The sequence below is a fragment of the Geotrypetes seraphini genome, chromosome 2 (genome assembly GCF_902459505.1).
Source record: "Geotrypetes seraphini chromosome 2, aGeoSer1.1, whole genome shotgun sequence".
In the NCBI taxonomy this organism is placed as follows: Eukaryota; Metazoa; Chordata; class Amphibia; order Gymnophiona; family Dermophiidae; genus Geotrypetes; species Geotrypetes seraphini.
In genome coordinates, this window is record NC_047085.1 from 131,134,813 (window position 1) to 131,153,647 (window position 18,835).

The following is an 18,835-nucleotide window of genomic DNA, read 5'->3' on the forward strand; positions in this document are numbered from 1 at the left end:
TAAAAGGCCTCTTATAAAATGGGATTAAGCCTATAAGAACATGCAGTGTTTCCAGAAAATGTGGTATTGCAAATAATAAAAATAATTACCATAAACATCAACGCAGAGGAAGAGTCTAGGCAAAGCATGGCAGCACTGTGATTGACACCTATTTTATGAAATATCTACTCCAGAACAGGTGTAAATGTCATCACACATAATGTAGGTGCTTTGGGGCTCATTTTCAAAAATGATAGATGTCCAAAAGATAGCATAAACTAGCACTTGGACGTCTTAATGTATAGGACGCCGGTCTCAGCAGCTGCCTAAGATGCGACTGAAAATCACACACCGGCGTTTTATACAGAATCGTGTCTGCCATAATGGACAGATGCCTGACAATGCCTAACCGCCCCAATTTTCTAACCGGCACCCATGTCACAGGCACTGGTTAGAGAATTGCACCTGATCTCTTGCCATCAGCTGATCCGTGAGCAGCTGCAGCAGGGAACATCCCCCCTGCGAAGTCCCCCAGCAGGAGGGTTGCTCACTCCCTCTGGCAGGAACCGCCAATCCCCCATGAAGTCCCCTGGCAGGAGGGATCAACCCCACCTGAATTTCCCCAGCAATAGGGATGCCCACTACCTCCTGCCACCACCCCCCAGGTTCCCATCCCCCAACTGGCGACACCCCCATCCAGACCCCCAGACCCCTCCACACTCCCCCAAACCTGTGGACCCCCCCTTAGCACCCCTAAGTTCCCCAACACCCCCACCCCCTTACCTCTGTAGTAGAAAGTCCAGCTGGAGGGATGCTTACACCCTCTGGCTGGCAGACCTGCCATTCCAAAAATGGCAGGCCTTCCCCTTCCCAGTGCATTATGGGATGCACCAGGGAGGGAGCCTAAGGCCCTGATTGGCTCAGATACTTAAGGCCCCTCCCATTCCATCCATCAACATCCATTCTACTTGGCATCTGTTTTCTAGGACTAACTTTCAGAGTGTGACATCAAACAGACAGAATACTTCTCTCTCAAAGCATGGCTAAAATGATGAGTTATTGGAAACCCTAATAGTATGAAACAATTATATAGCAATCTTTTCAAAATGTATATCTTACATGACATTTGTAGCTGGTTTCCCAGTGTCAAGATCTGTAGCTGTGTACGATCCAATAATATAATTCATCCATTGCTCTCTGGTCATGCCAGACGGAATTACAAACACTTTAGAACTTGGCTGAAACTGAAACCCTTCTTTCACGTTTTGAACCACAACCTTGATGATGGTCGGTACTGCATGGTATTGGGATGCAATTGAATGATGAAATTCTGCTTGGTTTCTGAGAATAATACCAAGGTTGACAGTTTGCATGTCTTCATAATCTAGTGCCTGTAATAAACAAAGAAAAAGAAAGTCAGCATGGGATGGACAAGTAATCCAAACTATACTAAACAACTTGGTTTGGGGGGTGGGAAGGGGGGGCAGGAGCTCTGCCCTAGCCCCAGCAGAATCCTACAGCAAGGCCTTTCCCCAGCTCCCGACTCCCTACCCACCTCCTCCCTGCGCTGTACTTTTAAATCTTTAGCGAGCAGACCTGTCCCCGGAAGTAGAATGAAGTGTTCCAGGGCAGATTTGCTCATTGATGCTCTGCCTGAAGATTTAAAAGTACAACAGCAGGAAACGGGTGGGAGGGTGGGCACCAAACGAGATACCACCAATCTTTGTGGAAGCCATGGGCCCTGTGGCCTTCCCCGTTCCGACGCTTATAGCTTCTGATATCAGTAGTATTGCAATCTTAATTGGGCTTCACTGCAGCCGGAAAGCCCTGAATCATCTCCTTTCAATTCAGCCCTGCTTTAACAACTGGGTGCCTACCACTCTTCTCCATGGGGCCCTTTTATTAAACTGTGTCACAAAGTGGCCTTAGTGTGCTCCTTACACAGGTCTTTCCCATGTGCTAAGGCCACTTTTCTCATGGCTGGAAAATGGCAGATTTTTCCATTTTCTATTTAATGGCCATTAGCACGTGGCCCTTAAAGAAATTAGCAAATGAACCCCTACTTCCCCCTATTTAGTAGGCAGTAATTCTCCCCATGCTAATCAATTAGTGTGCGCCAGTGCCCCAAGCGCTAACTGATTTGCACTGTCACGCCTACGCCCTGACTTCAGACATGCCCCATTCAAAAACATAAAATGGAACTTTATAGCATACACAAAGTGCCCATTTACTGCAAGACACCACAGCGCGTTCCACAGTAAACCTTTTTTGAGCTAAGGTAAGCCCCTCCCACCCCCCTTAGTGGTTAAAGTTTGATTTGATTTGGTTAAACCATATTTTTCAGCTGGGTAAATCTTTTGAGTTTATTTCAGCGTTCTCATGACTATTTGTTTGTTTGCTGGATGCATTGAATTGTTTCTTTCCCCAAATCCTGTTTTTTTGAGAAAGACCAAAAAGGTTAGGGCTCTTCAGCTTGGGGGTATGTTTGCCATTTCTACCAAGCAATGGTTACCTTGCTATTTTCTACCCTACAATGTCTGAGAGTGTGGTGCAGGGGTTATAAGTATAGCCTTGACACCCTGTAGTTGTGGGCTCAAGCCCATGTTGTTCCCTGTGACCCTGGGGGGGCCAGGTGGCTTACAATCTATCTAGGTACATTAGATAGATTGTAAGCCCACTGGGACAGATAGGGAAAAACGCTTGAGTACCAGAATAAATTCATGTAAAACCATTCTGAGCTCCCCTGGGAGAACAGTATAGAAAATTGAATAGATGAATATTCATTTTGGATATCCTGAAAACCTGACTGGCTGGGTAGGGTGTTAAGTGTTTTTAGAATTGCTGCATTTTTTCTAATTGAGTATGTCACAAGTTATTTATGGAACATACCTTTATAACTTTCAGGACTGCCTCATTAGTTGCAGCATCTGTTTCTATCGCAAACCATCCTCCTTCATTGCCAGAAACAATATCACACATTGCCAACCAATTGTATGAAAATTCTTCATCGAGATCAATCACTTTCATCCGTAGCAAGCTCTCACTAAATTGATTTTCAAGTATGTTTACGGAATACTAGAACAAAAGACAAACACATATGTTCATTAAAATCACTTTAGTTCTGTTTATTTGCTTATCCAAAAATTAATGGGTGTAGGTATAAGACCTTCTTAGATAGGACCCTAGCATTTCAAGCAGGTAGGCAACAATCTTGATTAGGTAAATGTATTCAGCAAGCTATGTTATCGTATTGCAGTTTTCGGAAATTAATTAAGACCACTTTGTTTGATAAGTTTATTACTTAGTGAGTTTTATTATTGAAATTCTTTTTCAAAATATTTGCATTTTATACTGTATTATTATATTTCGTTGATTCTCCAGCTCTTTTTAGTGTAAACCGCCTAGAACTTTTGGTTATGGCGGTATAAAAGAATAAAGTTATTATTATTATTTAAATGTGACCAACATATTTCTGATTGTACAGAAATAAGCAATGCCAAAAAAGCATGATAGTTCTTGATTAGAGAATGTCACATTAAGCAAAGAGAGAGAGAGAGAGAGTACAACTTTAAAAGGAAATAATAAGGGTAAGTTGGTAAAGCCCATCGGTATAAAAGCAGGCATTTCATTATTATGACCGGGATTGCCATGCAAATGGTTACTCAGAATTGGAAAAGCTGTGATCGGCTTAATTTTTCCTTTTGGTGGGTGAATTTATGCTTATGTTATAAATATGAGAAAATGAACTCAGATATGTTGGGATGTAATAATTTATTCAGATTAATTTGCGGTCCATTAACGACTTTTGTTACTTCGGAATAGTTGCTCATACCTTTAATTTCCTGTTGTTATACTCACACATCCAGGGAAGGGTGGGGGTGGCTGGGAGGGGGGATATCTCTTTTGTTTGATTCCTTGATTGGATGTATTGGAAGGGATGGGCGGGGAAAATTCATTTTGTATTGTTAGTGCTGATTCTGAGTATGTGTAATTTTATGAACTTTGTACTAGCATTGAAAATTTAATAAAGATTTAACTCTAAGAACAACAAAACAAAACGAAAAAATCAAAATAAATTCTTACCGAACTCTGTTCAAACGATGGAAAATTATCATTGACGTCTAGAATTTTGATGTTTGCACCACACTGTGAGGACATTCCTCCTGCACCACCGTCCAGATCTGCACCTCCCACAATAAGATTGTAGCTGCTTTGTGCCTTAATGTTTTTGTGTGAAAAAAGTAACATTTGTTTATTGATTTGAGGAAGAGAACCCCCCCAAAAAACAAACAAACAAACAAACAAACATTATGTTAGCGCTTTGCCTTTCTAGTCTCACAGATCTGTTAAGTGAAAGGTTGCTCATATACTTAAGGGTGCCCTAAGAACTCACAACACTTTTTTATTTGTTTTTATTTTTCTACATTTTTCTATTAATTTATTTCATCAACTCTTTTGTTTGGAGAGCTATTGCTTTTGTTTTCTCATTTCTAAAAAAGAAAAAACATGTAAATATGCACTATGCACTATGCAAGATAAGAATTTATTTATAGATTAGCTGTCCGATATTCAGTGCTATTTAATTGGCCAGAAATGGCTCCAGGCTGTTAATAGCTGTCTAGCTCATGAATACTCAGAGCGAGATAGTTGCTGAATATTCGTGGCAATCAGCTAGCCTAGTCACCAGCTCTGTTGTGCAAAATAGCTGGTTTACACCAATATTCATTTGTCTAAGTAGCAGGTCTATCTTTGGCCAAGATAACTTAGCCAACCAGCTGATTAATATCATCTTAACCAGTTTTGTCAAAAAACAACCAGAAATCCAATGCCGATCACCAAATATTTATTTATTTAGTTAAAAAATTTCTATTCCATCTATCAACTAGGCGGATTACAAATGAACGTACATAAAATGAGACCTACAAAAAAATACAAATTCAACTAAAAACATATTAAAATACAAACTCAGTAAAAAAATAGATTCAGCAAATAAAAAGATCCTAGGTAAAGTCCAGCATTTTATTTCCAGGTTCATCTTCATCCGCAGGAATCTGCCCAGCTAACACTCATGGTCTAAATATTGACCCCTAGATGTATGTAGGCATATATGCTAGAATTAAACATCAGTGCATGTACCATGCACATGAATGTTTGCACCTACTTTATAGAACAACCCTCCAAATGAGGAAAATGCATTAGTATATACAAAAAGTATCAGACCTTAATTTTTCTTGTGTAAACAAAGCTAGGGAGGTGTGGTTTGGTGCACATATGTAGGTGACCCTAATGCAAATGCTTGAATTTTTTCCCACCTACAGAAGTTGTCAGTCGCCAGCAGAGTGAAGAAGTGTAAGTGAGCGCCATCCGATTTTTATTTTTGAGAAAATGACAGAAAAAGTTGAACAACGCTACTGCATTAAATTTTGTGTAAAGCTTGGTGATTCCCATGTAGGAAATGATCTGCAAGATTCAACAGGCCTTCGTGGATGAAGCAATGGGCACCATACAGATAAAGGAGTGGTACAACCGTTTCAAAGATGGACGCACATCGGTGGAGCGTGAAGCACGTTCTGGTAGGCCCTCAACATTCAGAAATGAGATTGTCATTGATCAAGTGAGGACCCTGGTGATGCAGGATCATTGAATCACCAAAGGTACTACCAAGAGGTTCTGCGTCGCCTTTGTAATGCTGTGAGATGCAAATGGCCAGACCTGTGGACAGCAGGCAATTGGGAGCTCCATCACGATAATGCACTTGCCTATTCTTCACATTTGATATGGAGTTTCCTGGCCAAACATAACACACCTGTGATTCCTCCGGCTCCCTACTCTCCCGGCAAGGCTCTGTGTGACTTCTGGCTTTTCTCCAAGCTGAAAATGCCCCTGAAAGGGACCGGATTTCAGTCAAGAGAAGACATCAAGCAGAATGCGATGGACCGGTTGAGAACAATCTCAAAAGAGGTGTTCCAGTGCTGCTTCCGACAGTGGCAGAACTGTTGGAAGAAGTGTGTGCCAGCCCAAGGGGAATTCTTTGAAGGAGATTAGTATAAGATTGTTGTATCTGAATACAAGTATTTTATATGAATAAAGGTCTGATACTTTTTGAACAGCACTCATATGATCTTTTGGGGCAGAAAATCTTCCCTCAACTCTTGCTGGGGCAACCACTTGACAAACCTACTTTCCTCTCTAGCATTACCTTAATGGATCTTCCTCTCCTTTCAAAGTTAATTTGAAAATGTACTTTCAAAGGTTCATTTCTTACACAATTAGAGAAGAATATGGAACATTAATTCAATGGAGCTAATTAAAATGAAAAAAATTGCATATTGTTTGACAAATTCCAGATATCCTAGTAAATAGGAGGGGCACTTACCTCTCTGTCAAGGTAGCTTGACATGGTGTAGACTGCTCCACTGTGCTGGTTCACAATAAACATTTGTGGGATCGCAGGCATCTGAGAAATCATTTTATAAGCAATTTTGGAATTCAAGGAACCTGGTTCATCGGCATCTGTAGCATTGACTTGCATTACCAGTGTACCTGGGAAGCAAAAATAAAGAACTCAAGTTGGCAACTTTGCAGGACAGTTATGGTCACCTAAAATGATTCAGGGAAATTCATAGATTTTGAGTTAACCATTCTGAGCATGCTAAGGAAATCATAGTGAACGGCTATTCAGACAGGTCAGTAGAAAAGATATCACTATTCAAAATGAGGCAGAGGCTGCTGAGGAGAGTAACTAGCAAAATATAGGCTCCCTTTTACTAAGCTGCGGTGGAGGTTTCTACCGCGGCCCAGGGCACTAAGGCCCCGATTCTATGAGTATAGAGGGCGCCTAAGTCATACCTAAAGTTAGGCGTGCTATAGGCGTCCAATCTACATAGTTAATGAGCCAGTTAAGGGTCTTAGCAAGCGAAAATTGGTATTTAGATGTCCAAAGGACGTAGATGCCACGTTGTAGATGCAGTCATAATTTCATGGACACCTATGTTTAAAACTCAGGCCTCAGTAAAAGCCCTGTGCTCCTCTTCTAGAGGTCATAAGTTCAAATCCCAACCAGCTCCCCCAGCACATATTTTAATTGTGGCATTCTATCTTGCAGGTGCACCTTGATGATCTCACAATGAGTTCACCATTGTGCAGCTGCAAACCTCCATTTGCAATGAAACAGAAGCCATTCTAAGGTCTGTATCTAGTTTTTTCTGTTTTTAACCTTTTGCAAATGAAGTTATGTATGCAATCTATATATTTTTGTCATGTGCTTTATTTGCTGAATCCACATGTTTTAAGAATGGCCTCATTGGAGCAATCTTTAGAGAGAAAAAAGGGTAGCTTTTTAGCAAGAAACATAAAGCTATTTTTTTCATGTACTGTGCTTCAGTTAATGGATCTTTCCCTCTAATTAGCAAATAGCATTACTGTTTGCCAGAAAAATAGAAGGTTTTGCATGCAATATCTTTGTATTGATGTGCCATGTTTATATGGTGGCTTATTAAATGTATTTTATTAAATGTATTTTGAGTTTATTAAAGCAAAAATAAAAACCCAGAGAGCTATTTAGCAGATTGCATTAAGGACATCCAAACTGTGCCTAAGTTCCATCCATAAAACTCAGGTCTATCTGAAGTTTAAACTATGATCAAAAGTAGGCTTCCTTACAATGCCTATAAGATCTAGTTTTACAATTGCTTTGCAGCTTGCTAGCTCACTCTATAGCACACTGGTTAAACCTATAGCTTTCTACCCTAATGTTACTGGTTCAAATCCCAGTCACTCTGTCTGATGGAAGAGAAATAAATAAAAGCATTAAACAAATCCAACTCCCAGTATTACAGTTATAATGAAAAACAGCATAAAATTGCCATTCTAATAACATAATAATAAAATATTATAACATTAAAGACATTGTTTGGACGTCTAAATCTCACCTAAAACCTGATTCTCTAAAGCAGTGGTTCCCAACCCTGTCCTGGAGGTCTACCAGGCCAATCGGGTTTTCAGGATAGCCCTAATGAATATGCATGGAGCAGATTTGCATGCCTGTTACTTCCACTATATGCAAATTTCTCTCATGCATATTCATTAGGGCTATCCTGAAAACCCGACTGGCCTGGTGGTCCTCCAGGACAGGGTTGGGAACCACTGCTCTAAAGGACACCTAAAAAGTTAGACGTCTAAACGCAATTCTACATAGGATGCCTAATTAGACACCTAAAGGGCGCCTTTAGACGCGTTTTGCAGAATCAGGGCCTAAATGCTCTGATGCTCATAGGAATTCTATGAGCGTCAGAGCATTTAGCACTCTGGGCCTTGGTAGAAAACTCTACTGCAGCTCAGTAAAAGAGGGAGATAGAGAAGCCTTTTTACTAACTCAGGGGTCCTCATATCCAGTCCTCAAGGCCCACAACCCAGCCTGGCTTTCAGGATTTCCACAAAGAGAGGACCCTTCAGTTAGTGCATCTACATTATCATACGCTGACCGGTTAGCACAGGAATAGTGCATGAGCCCTTACCACTTACAAAATGTGTGTCAGTAAATGCTCACTTGGTAGGTTGATTTTTTTTTTTTTTTTGTTAGCTGCCTGCTAATGGTAGCATAAGTGCATGACCATTAATATAAATAATGGTAAACTGGCCATTTTAGAGCTGTGGTAAAAATGGCCTTAGTGCTTGGCAGTGGTGTAGCCATGATCAATGCTCCACTGGCACAGCTGGCAGGAATCCACCAGCCAAAGACCTCCTTTTTGCAGAAAGAGCATATACATATTATACAGTCAGCTGCAGTGTTCCTGAGCTCTGCCACCCCATCCCTTATGCACATTCAATTTGTGTGCATTTACGGAGGCTGGCAACTCTGGGACACTGCTGTAGGTGGGAGACCTCTGTGTACCCTGTTGATTTAAGTTCCTTTTTGGCTTTTCTACAACATCGCATATGCTTACAGTCTTTTTAAAGATTGTTTTACAGTTTGTATTCCCAGCACTGGAGTTTCACCTAGTGGACCAATAGACACACCCCTGAGGCAGGCCTCCACCTGGGGGCCAAAAAACAGATCGTGTCGGGCCATCAACTGGAACCTTTCAACATTAGAACCTCACATTCATAGGACCTTTTTATGCATGTGTTTATTCATGTGTTCCTGCATTTTTTTGAATTTATAGAAATAAAAGATTGTTTGTCTCAAGATTGACGTGTTTTATTCCACTCCCCACTTGTTCTCTCTGTTGTATTTTTAGTGGGGTTTCTGTTCCTTTTACTTGGTTCTACACTGCTGCAGGCAACACTGTTGGGAGCAGGACTTTTGTTGGCGGGACTTATTGGCCCTGCCAGCTCAGATATTTCCTTTAGTTTAAGGGGGAGGGAAGGGCGAGGAAGAGATGAATCCTCAGGCCCACCCTAAATCAGCCCTCTGGCTAGGCCACTGGTTTGTGGGAAAGACCCATTTAAGGGCATGCAAAGACTACTTTTTCCCACAGTTTAGTAAAAGGACCTCAAAGTCTTTCTTCCCTTTCCCTTTGTTTCTGCAGGAATAGAACCAGCTGAGAGTCTTGGTTAAAGAAAAAAATGTGACTTTTTCCCCATTAGTGCTTAACTATTGTTTTATATGCATTGGGCTCTGTGGAAGATGGGGCCATTACAAAGATGAAACCGATAAACTCCACCTTGCAGATAGTGAATTATTTCCTTAAAAGACCTATGATGGATACTACAACATTTAAAGAATGTGGGAGCACTGGATTATGAATTTCAATACAGCGTATTATCTTTTGTTAGCATGCCAAGTACAAATGTCCGTCAATATATGGAAGCCATGCATGCCTGGAATTTTTTTCAATAAAACAAAATTCTTTAAATCAAGACCCATTGTCCAACTGACTTCCAGTATAAACATAGAGATGCTTTCTGATGCACATCACAACCTGTAACCTTGGGGAAAACAGGATAGATAATGAATTAAATAAATAGGGATAAAAAGACAAAACAAAAATAAATCCAGGGCTCTATGTTGTAAGCCTTGTATAACAGAAAGTACCTCTCAAGGATATCATTTAATGCAGAACACAGTTTTCAATTATTTTAAAAGTCAGGTTTCATATTTTTACACTGCTCTTTTCATATCCTCTGCCACTTTAGGGAATATTTCTTGTTTGCCCTCACTGGGGAAATCAGTTTTTGTAGCAACTTTTATCTATTTTGTCCCTGATTGGGTTTTTTTTGTGTGTTTTTTTTACTTTTCACATCCAGATTTATGATATGCACTACTTTGTGTGATTTTGAAATTGTATGGGTTTTGAATGGAAGAAAATATAAAGCTTACCATTAAATTTGAAGAGGCCAAATTATGATTGTTGGCACGTTTGATATGGGGCTCATTTTCAAAAGAGAAAAACGTCCAAAACGTGGCATAATGGGGCAGATAGATGTTTTTCTGGTCAAACTATTCCAATTCGCTATTTTCGAAACCTGTTTTCTAGACAGATATCTATGCTGTTGATCAGTAGTTTATCTAAATCTCAAGGGGGCATGTTAGAGGCAAGGTATGGGCGGGACTAGGGTGCGTTTATGACATTTAAGAACATGTCCAGGGCATAATTTGAATGTCTGGGGCTAGACCTGTTTTAATAACGAATAAGTGCCAAAACGTTCCCTAACTGACCAGGTGACCACTGGAGGGATGTAACCATGACCTCTCCACACTTCCCCAGCGGTCACCAACCCCTTCCCACCCCCCAAGGATGTGAATGAAACAGTACATACCTTTCAGTATGATAGCTTCAGATCTTATGGCCAGTCTTAGTAGAGCAACAAGCAGGTTCCTGGAGTAGCCTAGTGGGTGTATAGTCAACCATAGAGATGGGGACTCAGGCCCATGTCCCACTCCCGCCCACCGCTGGTTGAGCTTAGCGGTGGGCAGGTGATTTTTGACCGCCATATTTTAATTCTGGTCTCAGCGTCCCCTAAAGGTATTTTGTTAACTGCAGTACTTTACTAAAAGTCTACTAAAAGTTTTTGCAGTTGCTTAAAGGCTGTATCTGCACCTTTTCAGCTCTTTTAATCCAATAATTTAAAGCATTTTAGCTTTTCAATGTAGAGATATTATGTGTGGACCGTGCTCCACTGCCTTCTAACTGATGGTTGTGTGTTCTTTTTCTATTTTAGCTACATTAACAGTAATTCTTATACTCCATGAACTATTTTATAGTAGGACAAGGACATAGATTTTATGGAACTAACAACAACAACAACAAAAGATTTAGGGCTCCTTTTACTAAGCTGCGATAGCGTTTTTAGCGCACGCAGGATTTTAGTGCACGCTAAACCCGCACTACGCGGCTAGAACTAACGCCAGCTCAATGCTGGCGTTAAGGTCTCGCGTGTGCGGCAAATCAGCGCACGCTAAATTGCCGCATGCCTAGACCTTAATGCTAGCATCGAGCTGGTGTTAGTTCTAGCCGCGTAGCGTGGGTTTAGCGTGCGCTAAAAACGCTATCGCAGCTTAGTAAAAGGAGCCCTTAGACCAGTTATGCCAATGCTTAACCTTTTCCTATCGTGTGTCCCAGATGACGGGACATTCCAAAAATGTCGCTGCCATCGTGGATAAACAATCTGTATGGACTAATAAAGAGCCAAGAACACAAAATATTTGAATTTACAGACTTATGACTTATTTACATTATGTTTACAATAGCCGTAAATGATAACGGTAAATAATACAAAATTTTGCTAAAATAATTACGATTGGAACCAGCGTAACATAAAATTTATTACGATAGGAAAAGGTTATAATATGTAGGAGTGCTATAATATGTTTTCCTATTTTCTTGGTTTTCCTCCCTTTCCCTTTGAAATCAGGGATGATTTTATGATTTAATCTAAGTTGTTAGGTGAATTAATTCCATAATTGGTGCATAATTTCCATACGAATACAACTTACCTTCTTTTCTTTTCTTTTTTTTTAAAGTTTTTATTGAAGTTTTTTTAACAAAATAAAACAGAACTATACAAAAACATCATAGCATATATCATAATCACAATTAATGTTGATGCAAAGATACTTGCATCTCGCTTACAAAGGATGTTACAACTTACCTTCTAACACAATTTATATTTAAATTTATACTGTAGTGTATGAACTGAACACAGATGATGTGTTGCTTTCCATTTTTGGAAAATTTCTATCTGAAGTCTTTTGTTTGATTTTTGTAAGCTTGTTTGGTTAACTAGATCATCCCTATTTTCTTCATGATCTAAATACAGTAATGAAAATGCTATCAATCCTCTTTGCTCAGGCGAGGCAATGAAGTAAATTTAACATGGGTGTTAAAATAGCTAGTATAGGTTGACTTGTGTACAGTTTACCGCAAATACATACAGTATATGTTCTAAGGCTAAAAGGTTTACAGTTATCACTAAAACGTAGTGTGTGATGGCATGCTTAAGTGATTACTGAGCTGGTTTTCTGCCACAGAAGTCCTCGTGGAGGCCATAATGAAGACCATTCACATGCGTGTTGCAAAGATATCAACCTTATCAAGACTCTCAGCTTATCAGTCGACCACTCTTTGAGCTTTGAGATATCTCATTATCTCATGATTCATGGGTCTTTTAGGATATTTTGGTACTTACTTGCTGCACTGAGTTCTTCAACTGACCCAACAAAAACACTTTGTGTAAATATCGGAGGGTTGTCATTAATATCCATAACTCTGACACGAAGCTCAAGCGTCTTTTCCACTTTAACATTTGACATAGTTAAAGCATCTACATATAACTGGAAAACAACAACAGTGCATTTAATAATTGATGGATATAAACAAACTCACTTGAAAACCATAGAGAAACTGAGTCTTTTTTTGTGTTGTATCCCAACAGTTTTTGATGCCAATGTGTAAATCGGCCAACCATTTCTAATAGTTCTCACTGCAATGTGCAGTCACAGGTGAATCATTAAAAATAATAGCACCGTGAGGCTGATTCATATTGTTTGTAGGGCACACCCATAAAAAAGTTCATTTATGTGTTCATAGTAACATAGTAGATGACGGCAGATAAAGACCCAAATGGTCCATCCAGTCTGCCCAACCTGATTCAATCTAAATTTTTTTTTCTTCATAGCTATTTCTGGGCAAGAATCAAAAGCTCTGCCCAGTACTGTTCTTAGGTTCTAACTACTGAAATCTCTGTCAAAGCTCACTCCAGCCCATCTACACCATCCCAGCCATTGAAGCCCTCCCCAGCCCAACCTCAACCAAATGGCCATATACAGACACAGACTGTGCATGTCTGTTGTTAAGAGAGTGCACTCATAGGACTAAATTCTATACATTAAGCCTAAAAAATCAGCACAGAAAAAAATGCCTAAGTGCTATTCTTTAAGTGACAGTTAAAGTTAAACACAGCTTATAGCAGGAGCAGCTCAAGGCAATCTGCTGCCCGAGGCAAGGGATGAGCTGGCACCCCCTCCCCTCAAGCATCCAAAATGGGGGTGAGACAGGGGCTGCCCCAACTATTAGGCTCTCCGCTTTCACCCTTCTCCCTCCCAATCGGCATTTTTCCCATTCCAACTCCCCCTGCATCTACCTTCAATTTGTCATAAATGTTGCCAGGTGGCAGTAGCGATTCACAGAGCATCTTCTTTCCACTGCAGCTACCATCTCTGACAACTTCCTGTTTCCGTTGGGGCGGGCTGCTATGGAGAGAAAACGCCGGGACCGGCAGCAGGGTAGCTCTGTGAATTGCTACTGCCACCCAGCAACATTTATGACAAATTGAACTAGGGGTAGAAGAGTGAAAGTATTAGATGCCGGGAAGGGGAACGGCAGAGAGAGCCAACCAGCAGGTAGGCTGGCTGGTAGCAAGATGCTGCTCCCTCAACAATGCCATCTGAGGCCGCTGCTTCAGTTGGCCTCATTATAGGGACACCCCGGCTTATGGAATAGAACAGCGCTTAACTTTAGATGTGACCATTTTCACCAGTGGAAACATGGCGCTAAACCTCACACCTAAAATTAGGCGCAGATGCCCCTTTTTCTATAATTATGCATAGAACTCTGAGAAATATCCCCATGACACTTCTATTTCCGTGGATACAGATGTTCTGGAGATAATTTATTAAACACTGACATATAAAACCATAAAAATTCAATTTAAAAAGTACAATGCTAAAAAATATGGTGATAAAAATCCACCCGGTCCGGGCACTCCCCCTCCTGGCTAAATTGTCTCTCAACCACAGCAGCAGTGAGAAAGAGTTTTCCTGAGGAAGGGGGAGGGGAGAAAAGTAGGAAACCAGGAAGTGACTCAGGGGAACTTATAAGGCCGAGCCAGACCCAGAAGAAGAGGTGTGCTAGAGGGAGCCCAGGAGCTGAAGAAGCTGATTGGAAGGACTTGGCATGGACAGAGTTTGTAGGAGGTAAGACTCTACTGCATTTAAAACCCTCGCCTTTGTTCTAGTTCCTGCTAAGACCTGGGACAAAATGCTTCTTAACTGTTCCCTGCACATGGAATAAAGACTATTTGGGGCATGGCACGCCCTATGGAGAAGGGGACTTGTGTTTGAGAAAAACTGGGGAAAAGCCTAACTGTTTTATTTGAAGAACACACTTATAGGAGCCTATGAAGAAACAGGCTCTGCACCACTGTTGAATAAAATAGTTTTTTCTTGAATGCCCAGAATGTGGTCTGTCTGTCCGGCTATGCAACTCTTCGCCTGAGCAAGCTGCCCCACTCTATCACAGGGGGATACTGCATGCTCTTCTTAAAGATGGCACACGTGCAGCACTTAGTAAAAGGACCGCTTAATGAAGACTAAATGCTGAACTTAAAGAACACAAAGCACAGTATCCTATTTCCAACAGTGGCCAATCAGGGTCAGAAGTAGCTGGGCATTGTAGATAGGTTGAGGTTGCTTATACCCAGGGATAAGCAGTGGATTTCTTAATTGTCTATAGAATTTTCCTCAACCTTTAGGAGGTCAAAACCTTTTTTAAATCCAGCTATACTAACATTACATTACACTAGATTTATTAACTTCTATTCCGCCTTAACCTTTCAGTTCTAGGCGGATTACAATAAAACCATGACTGGAACATAATCAGGAATTACAAATTTAAAACATTAAATCCTAACCAATACGTTAACACACCCTAATATATTTAAAGAATAATTGTTTTAATCTGCTTCTGAAAAATTCTATAATCTGGTGTGCTACATAATATTTTAATTACAGTATATCCAACTCTAGATTTCCTGCTCGAAATGCCAATAGGCCATCTAACCTTTTCAGCTTAACAGCTTTTATTACAATAACTAAAAACAAATTCCAATGCACGGATTGAAAAATAAAAGCACATTATTTTGATGAAGAAAGACTGTTGTCTTCGGTCATCTGTGGCCTAACTTTGATGTTTGTGGAAGCCTAATACATAAAGAAAGAAAGCATGTGCAGAGCAATTCTACAATTGGGTGCCATGGAAGTTTTCCCTCTGCTATTGCTTCCTGTTCCCACATAGGAGGGAAGCAGTAGCAGAGAGAAAGCTTCCAGGTCGCCGAAGGCAGCATGTTTACTTTTTTCACGTTGCCCACAGCCAGAGGAGCAGGACTGCAACACTGGATATAAAGAGTGCCAGATTCTGACCGGGGATGGGGGGAGGGAGGGAAGATGATATTCTGCACAGGTTCCGCGGGCCACCTTCACAGAGATCTCAGAAAGTCTCCATTGGCTCACAGCCTTTGCAATGGAGACCACTGCACTAGGGTGTTTAAATGGAGGTGCCCACAGCATGACTATGCGCTACTTACACTTCCCATGAACCTTTACTACAATAGTGATTGCCCTTCACAGAGTGTTTATTTTACTTACATAGAACACAGGAATTTGCTCTCTATCAACTATTCCTGTTACGTTCAAGTTTCCAGTCATGGGATCCATAACAAATATTCCATAAGGTGGTTCATCAATTCCTTTTCCATAGCATCTGTACATGATTAGCTGTTTTATTGCAATGTCTGAATAGACCTAAAACAAAAGAAGAGAGTACACTTACATGAGGAATTGAAATAAAACATGGTGCAATTAGATGGAAAGTTTTCTATATACATGTTATGTCACATACTGTCACATAGTTACCAGCACTAAAGAATATAATCTTATAATAGGTCTCCTAGGTAGGAAATCCAAATAAGCACCTATTTTAGGAATATTTAAAACAATATGGGTGCCTCTCTGTCTTTATAAAGGGTCCTTTTACTAAGCTGCGGTAAGCACTAATGTGTGTTTACCACAGCTTAAAATGCCGTACTGCAGGGCACACTCAAGTGTCTCTTGATAATTTTGTTATCTGTGCATGCTTCCAGTGGCATAGTAAAAGGGATGGGGGCAGCCCAGGTGCCATCTTTGCGGGGGCGCCGGCATCTCTCCTCCTCTCTGCTCCCACCCCCACATACCACCTGCTGCTCACACCGGCCTTGGCTCCCTTTTGACATCACTTCCTAATTGAAGTTCTTTGCCATTGATTATTGCAAAATATTAGCACACAGCCATTAATTAAAAATTTTTTTTTTTTTTTTTTAAATCAGGATTTTTATGGCTGTGGTAAAAATGGACTTAATGCACAGGAAAGACCAGCATAAGGGTGCACAAAGGTCACGCTTTACTACAGCTTTTTAAAAGGACCCGTTGGATAATGGTTACTGCAAAACGGATGCTACCACCGCATATAGCCAGCCCATTCACCTTCTTTTCTGTATACTGTATATTTTAGGAAAGGCTCTACATCAGCAGATCCTTTTCTGAAATAATACCGGAATATGACACATCCTGACATGGTTGTTTCAATTCTGATTAATATGTTCTTTCCAAAATCTTCCTCTAAGTATAAAATACTGTAGAAATATTAACTTCCCACCCCTGATATAATCCTGAAAAATCTAGATTTTTTAAAACAAATTCTTGTTTTTTATCATAGCTTCAATACTTACTTTGGCAATTGGGTTTCTGTATGAGTTATCTTCCTCTTCTCTCATCATGACAGGTGGTACAACCCATTCACGTTTTTGCCTTCTTGAGATGTGTATAGCATTGCGCGGGTTCATTCTGTTCACCTTGTACATAAAAATGATGTTGAATATTCAGTTTTCCACACAATTTGAATAAAATTCAGTATTAATGAACTGCTGTTTGAAATATGTACTGTATTTTCATTTTTTTAGTTCTAGTTTTTAATGCCGACAAAAAAGTGCAATACAATTTACATACAAATAATAATAATCAAATAAGCACTTATAAACAATCAGAATCTATACAAAAGATAAAAATTCCCTCCCCCATCTATCATTACCATAAGGAATAATACCAAAAGAAAAGATATACCCCTCTCCCGCACCCCCCCCCCCCCCCGGATGTGTGGGTGCAATACAATGGAAAATAGAGATAAAGGGCAACTATAACAAATTTACAAAAAAGATGTCAATGGACCCCAAACCAATTTGAATATCTTATTATGCCCCAGCAAGTCAGCGTTCATTTTCTCATACTTATAAGTTAAGTATAAGCTCACCCACCAGAAAGGAAAACTAAGGCGATCCCAATTCTTCCAATTGCGAGTAATCATTTGCATGGCTATCCCGGTCATAATCAGGAAAAGCCGGCATTTATAGCGGTCCATGGGGGGCTTACTATGCAATAACGCTCCGCATATTACTACCTCATACGTCAATGGAATTGATGCCTCCAGTATGGTATTAATCTGTCCCCATATTGACTTCCAAAAGTTAAGTATCAAAGGACAATAGAACAGCTGATGATCCAGTGTCCCTATATCAAGATGACAGTGCCAGCATCTATTAGATTTAGAACTGTCTAATTTTTTAAAACGAACAGAGGTCCAGAAACTTCTATGTAACAAAAAAAACCATGTTTGTCTCATAGAGGTTGATGCTGTACATCTCATCCTTCAAGTCCAAATTCGTGGCCATTGAGATGCAGAAATATGCTGCTTTATCTCAATGCTCCAAATGTCTCTAAGACAAGTTTTTGGCTTTTTATTCAATAATTCAGATATTAATTTATAGAATTTATTTTTTAATGTACATATCTGTTTGTTAAATGGAAGAGCACCATCAAGTTTATTTACAATTTGATACAAACGCTTATAACAACATTTCAAAGCAAAGTACATATGATTAGGGGAAACAAAGAACTCATAAATATAAGAACAAGGACAAACTCAGATGACAGACAAATAGAAACAAGAGGAAATGGGGGAAGAACTACAATGGTTTAAAGAAAAAGAGGACAATAAGGGGTAAAATGATAGGTTAGGGAAGGACAAGAGCAACAAATCATATTGAAAAGATAAGAAATAATTATTAAGCATTCTAATGATTAGTTAAGCTGAATCTGATAGTTTTAATTTTTGAATGCATCCTTATAAAGAAAGGATTTCAGGGAACTCTTGAATCTATCTAATATGAATTCTTCTCTAAGATAGGATTTGAAATGAAACAAAAAGTGTCATGAAAAATATGGAATAACTTGTAGGTTTCATGGCTCCATATCATTTTCTTCTTGGTTGAGCTGAGAAAATTTCACTGTCTCCTCATAGTTTACATATGTAAACCACTTTGATTGTACCAACAGAAAGACAGTATATCAAGTCCAAGACACTTTCAGTAATACATAGCTCATTGAACAAAATTTTGGCACTAAATTGGAAAGAGCCCTTTTTTGAATAAACCCTTACTATGGAAGCATGGGAAATATATTCTTTTTTTTTCTGCACATTTACAACTCTGAAGCTGAATCTGTCTAAAGGTCCTGTGGGTGTCACATGAAAAGATATCCTATCTGTAA

At 39.9% G+C, this 18,835-nt stretch overlaps 1 protein-coding gene across 1 annotated transcript in view; it reads right to left on the reverse strand.

Annotated features, from left to right (window-relative positions):
- Positions 1-18,835, reverse strand: part of LOC117355966 (desmoglein-4-like) — a 91,862-nt gene that overhangs the window by 30,912 nt on the left and 42,115 nt on the right. The window contains exons 3-9 of the mRNA XM_033935160.1: positions 16,963-17,085; positions 15,845-16,000; positions 12,610-12,754; positions 6,356-6,522; positions 4,063-4,197; positions 2,869-3,054; positions 1,099-1,370 (exon numbers count right to left, since the gene is read on the reverse strand). Coding sequence (XP_033791051.1) covers positions 1,099-1,370; positions 2,869-3,054; positions 4,063-4,197; positions 6,356-6,522; positions 12,610-12,754; positions 15,845-16,000; positions 16,963-17,085 — 1,184 coding nt within the window. The remainder of the gene's footprint in view (positions 1-1,098; positions 1,371-2,868; positions 3,055-4,062; positions 4,198-6,355; positions 6,523-12,609; positions 12,755-15,844; positions 16,001-16,962; positions 17,086-18,835) is intronic.